A 5373-nucleotide genomic window follows, 5' to 3' on the forward strand; every position below is an offset into this window, starting at 1 on the left:
TGAGGAAATTACAAAGTGATGGAAAATATGAAAGAGAATTTTTTAAATATGGAAGAAAAAAATGGGAGTTCAGGAGGAGAGAGTAGACAGAATGGAAGAAAAGAAATATTCAAAACATAATGGCTAGGAGTTTCCAGAACTGAATTTCTACTTTCAAGCAACCTTATACATCTCAAGCAGGACAAATAAAACAAAATCCACACCTAGAAACATGTTAGGAAAACTTTTGGATACCACTAACAAAGGAAATATGGTAAATGCATCTAGAGATTAACCACAGCCTTCAAAAGAAGAAAAATAAGCTGAGAATACAATTTGCTGTAGTATTGATAGAAGGCAAAAGATAGGGGAATAACAATTTCAAACTACTGCAGCTAATAAGATTCAACATAGAATTTTCTAACTAAACTATCCAAGTTGAAGGCAATATAAAAGACATTTTCAGACAAATAAAAAAATGATCATTACCATCAATAGCTTTTACAGAGACAATGTCTAAAGGATGTCTTTCAGGAAGAAGGAAATTAAAACCAGAAAGAAAAATGAATATACAAGTGAGTAAATCTAAACAAACATTGATCATAAAGAGTAATAATAATATTCAATTTGAGAGAATTTGGTGGAAGTTAAATCCTAGACAACAATAACATTTGAGGTAGGAGGAAGAATAATCAGAATGAAAATAATGTGATACTCTTCTGTTTGGGGGAAGGAAAGTAGAAATATTGGATAATTTTATATTTTATTAAGTATGTATATTAAAATATGAAAGGATTAAAAAAAGAATAGAGATATAACTTCCACCAAAAAACAATCCAAAAGAAAACAGAATTAGTCAAAGGCAGAAGGTATAAACAACAGCATTATTACCCACAAGTATATGAGATAATAGAACAAAACTTTGCAGGAAAATCCGTATTCTTAAAGTGATTAAATGCATAAAAACTAAAGAGAGGATTACTAAGCTGGAAAATCAATCTAACAAATTATCTACAATGTGAACAGGGATATAAAATTATAGAAATTCCTAAAGAGAAGTTAAGAGGTGTTGAGGATAGAATGAGAATGTCCAACAGAAAGATGATTCCAGATCAAGGGAACAGAGAGGATAAAGGGAGAGGCGATACTTTTTTGAAAGGCTTGGAATTTTCCAGAGTTGACAGAAGATACAAAATCTGATTCCTAAAATACAAGCAGGGAAAAAAAAGAATTAATATTCAACAAATGCACTGTAGGGAAATTGCAGAAAACCCAAGAAATAGGGAAGATCTTAAAAGGAACAAGATGAAAGGGAAAGTTCTTCAAATTTTTTTATGATGAGAGTATAATTTTAACATAAAACTAGATAAGGACACTAAAAGAAAGAAAAATATAAGAGGCTCTTACTTATGAAGTAAATAGAAAATTCTAAATAAAAATCTTAGCAAAAAAAAAAAAAATTAGCAACATGTTAAGAAATCGATTTAACCCGGGAATGTAAGGTGATTAACTTTGTAACAGCTACTGTCACGAGCACCCTATGAAGGCATAGACATGAGTTGTGTCTTTCCACAGTGTCGGCTTTATTCAGTCATAAACCAAGGTTAACATAATTAGAAAAGAGGTTCAGGATTCCAAACTGAGTGACATTTCACCACGTGATTAACTTGACTTCTTGCAACAGCACACAAAGCAGAACACAAGACAAGTTACACAACAAACATGATAACACAGGGAAGAGGAAGTTAATGAGCCAAACCCGAAGTCAGTCTGGTGGGCGCACAGTTGAGATAAGGCCTCGGTCCGGTCCAGGTCAGCCCTGGGCACTCACCGCTTGTTATGATCAAGCAGTGAAGGATCTCAGTTCTGTTCAGAGATCAATCGGGCAGAGCCTCTGGCGGCAGCTGCCTTTTTGAAGTGGTCAGACATAGAAGGGTCAGTGTCTGAGGAGAAGTCACAGTTTGCTGCAAAAATCCTCTTTTTAAAGGGACTTAATCAGTCTTGGGCCCCTGCAGACCTCCTCTGCTTCTGCTTGTTATCAGTTCTGGGGTATGGTCAGCTGGTGCTGGTCTGGGCTTAACTGCTGGCGTCATTGCTTGACACAAGCCCCTGCTGGACATGAGTGACTCCATCTTGCTCTCTACAGCTTCGAATGTAAATTCACCACAGTGACTTTAAAGGAGGGGGAAAACATCATATGAATATTTCAACAGATGTAAACAATTTTGATAAAATTCATCACACATGTATAACTTAATAAAACTACTAGCAAACTAGGACTAGAAGGAAACTTCTCTCCCTGATGAATGTTATCTATCAAAATCCACTGCAGATAACAAACTCAATTTTGAAACATGATAAGCAATCAAAACATGATAAGCAATCTCTTATAATTCAGAAACATTGCTAGTCAGCATTATATTGAAAGATCTTTCCAGTTAAATAAGGTAAAAGAGTTATAAAAAAATAGGAAGTAGAAGAAGCATTTGGAAAAGAAGAAAACTGTCCCTATTTGTCAAAAACAAAAAAAAAAAATTATTGTGAAAATTTGCAGATAATTTCAGTGAATAAAAGACATTAGCAAGTTTTTCTGACATGAGCTCAGTATATAAAATCAATAGTGGTCAATATACTTGAGCAACAAACAGAAAAATATATTTTTTAAAAGATAACATCTACAAAGGTACAAAACCCTTAAGTTTGCTGAGAATAAACCTAATAAATGAGGTACAACATTTAGAGAATATAGTAAAATATTATTCAAAGGCATGTAAAAGTCTTAAATAAGTGCTATAAAATGTTTATGAATAGCAATCATGAATAATAAAAATATGACAGTTTCTCCCAAAATTAATCTATAAAATTAATGCAGTTTCAATCCACAGCATTTTTTTTATGGAAACTAACAAGTAAATCCAAAAATTTATATGAAAAAATGAAGAGACACACTACATCAAAAACTAATGATGGCTTTTTCGCAACGGGTTTGCCGCCAGAACACAGTGTCGTGAAAACCACCGCTCAACCTAAACCAAAATGAGAAAGGAAAAGACTCACATCAACATCGTCGTCATTGGACACGTAGATTCGGGCAAGTATACCACTACTGGTCATCTGATCTACAAATGTGGTGGGATCGACAAAAGAACTATTGAAAAATTTGAGAAGGAGGCTGCTGAGATGGGAAAGGGCTCCTTCAAGTATGCCTGGGTCTTGGATAAACTGAAAGCTGAACGTGAACGTGGTATCACCATTGATATCTCCCTGTGGAAATTCGAGACCAGCAAGTATTACGTGACCATCATTGATGCCCCAGGACACAGAGACTTTATCAAAAACATGATTACAGGCACATCTCAGGCTGACTGTGCTGTCCTGATTGTTGCTGCTGGTGTTGGTGAATTTGAAGCCGGTATCTCCAAGAATGGGCAGACCCGTGAGCATGCCCTTCTGGCTTACACACTGGGTGTAAAACAACTAATTGTTGGTGTTAACAAGATGGATTCCACTGAGCCACCCTATAGCCAGAAGAGATACGAGGAAATCGTTAAGGAAGTCAGCACCTACATTAAGAAAATTGGCTACAACCCCGACACAGTAGCATTTGTGCCAATTTCTGGTTGGAATGGTGACAACATGCTGGAGCCAAGTGCTAACGTGCCTTGGTTCAAGGGATGGAAAGTAACCCGTAAAGATGGGAATGCCAGTGGAACCACACTGCTTGAAGCTCTGGATTGCATCCTGCCACCAACTCGTCCAACTGACAAGCCCTTGCGTCTGCCTCTCCAGGACGTCTACAAAATTGGTGGTATTGGTACTGTCCCTGTGGGCCGAGTTGAGACTGGTGTTCTTAAACCTGGGATGGTGGTCACCTTTGCTCCAGTCAATGTTACAACTGAAGTAAAGTCTGTTGAAATGCACCATGAAGCTTTGAGTGAGGCTCTTCCTGGGGACAATGTGGGCTTCAATGTCAAGAACGTATCTGTCAAAGATGTTCGTCGTGGCAATGTGGCTGGTGACAGCAAAAATGACCCACCAATGGAAGCAACTGGCTTCACAGCTCAGGTGATTATCCTGAACCATCCAGGCCAAATCAGTGCTGGATATGCACCTGTGCTGGATTGTCACACGGCTCACATTGCTTGCAAGTTTGCTGAGCTGAAGGAGAAAATAGATCGTCGATCTGGAAAAAAGCTGGAAGATGGTCCCAAGTTCTTGAAATCTGGTGATGCTGCCATTGTTGATATGGTTCCTGGCAAGCCTATGTGTGTTGAGAGCTTCTCTGACTATCCTCCTCTGGGCCGTTTTGCTGTTCGTGACATGAGACAGACGGTTGCTGTGGGTGTCATCAAAGCAGTGGACAAGAAGGCAGCTGGAGCTGGCAAGGTCACCAAGTCTGCCCAGAAAGCTCAGAAGGCTAAATGAATATTATCCCCAATACCTGCCACCCCAGTCTTAATCAGTGGTAGAAGAACGGTCTCAGAACTGTTTGTGTCAGTTGGCCATTTAAGTTTAATAGTAAAAGACTGGTTAATGATAACAATGCATCGTAAAACCTTCAGAAGGAAAGGAGAATGTTTTGTGGACCATGTTTTTTTTGTGTGTGTGTGGCAGTTTTAAGTTATTAGTTTTTAAAATCAGTACTTTTTAATGGAAACAACTTGACCAAAAATCTGTCACAGAATTTTGAGACCCATTAAAACAAAAGTTTAATGAGAGAAAAAAAAAAAAACTAATGATGTACTATAGGGTGACTAATATAACATAATAAAATAAAATTTAAAAAAATAATAATAAAATTGAATATGTGAAACCAGGAGATCTTAAGCCCTTAAAAAAAAAAAAAGTAAAGGGACAGGACAGAAACTGAATACAAAATAAACATATGAAAATATGCTTAAAATCATGGGAATATAAATTTAAGTAATGATGAAATACAATTTCATCAATTCAATACAATACAATCATCAGATTGACATAAGCTATTATGTCAGAAAATATCAAAGTTTTGTGAGATGTGAGGAAATGCAAATCATTTATACATTTCTGGTAAGATTGTAAAAAGGCAAAACAATATGCACATACTCTACTAAACAAATTTTTTTTAATGATTTACTTGAAAGAGAGCAAAAGTGAGAGCAAGAGAGCACAGAGGGAAAGGGAGCAGGGAGCTGAGCAGGGGGCCCAACGTGGGGCTCAATCCCAGGACTCCGAGATCATGACCTGAGCCAAAGGCAGATGCTTAACCAACTGAGCCACCCAGGTGCCCCTACTAACCAAAAATTATTCTGGGTTTCTGCCCTTGACAACTTTCACATACATATGCAGAGAAATATATACAAGGATGGTCAGTGAGCACTCTGCAACAATAAAACTTTGGAAAAATACAACTAC

The 5373-nt window shown here is 37.1% G+C and overlaps 1 protein-coding gene across 1 annotated transcript; it reads left to right on the top strand.

Annotated features, from left to right (window-relative positions):
• The first annotated feature begins 2994 nt into the window (after positions 1-2994).
• LOC118357224 (elongation factor 1-alpha 1-like) lies at positions 2995-4404 on the top strand. Its single transcript, XM_035728697.1, has one exon. The coding sequence runs from the start codon at positions 3016-3018 to the stop codon at positions 4402-4404; it is 1389 nt and encodes a 462-aa protein (XP_035584590.1). The 5' UTR covers positions 2995-3015.
• The last annotated feature ends 969 nt before the right edge of the window (positions 4405-5373 follow it).

The sequence above is a fragment of the Zalophus californianus genome, chromosome 7 (genome assembly GCF_009762305.2).
Source record: "Zalophus californianus isolate mZalCal1 chromosome 7, mZalCal1.pri.v2, whole genome shotgun sequence".
Classification (NCBI taxonomy): Eukaryota; Metazoa; Chordata; class Mammalia; order Carnivora; family Otariidae; genus Zalophus; species Zalophus californianus.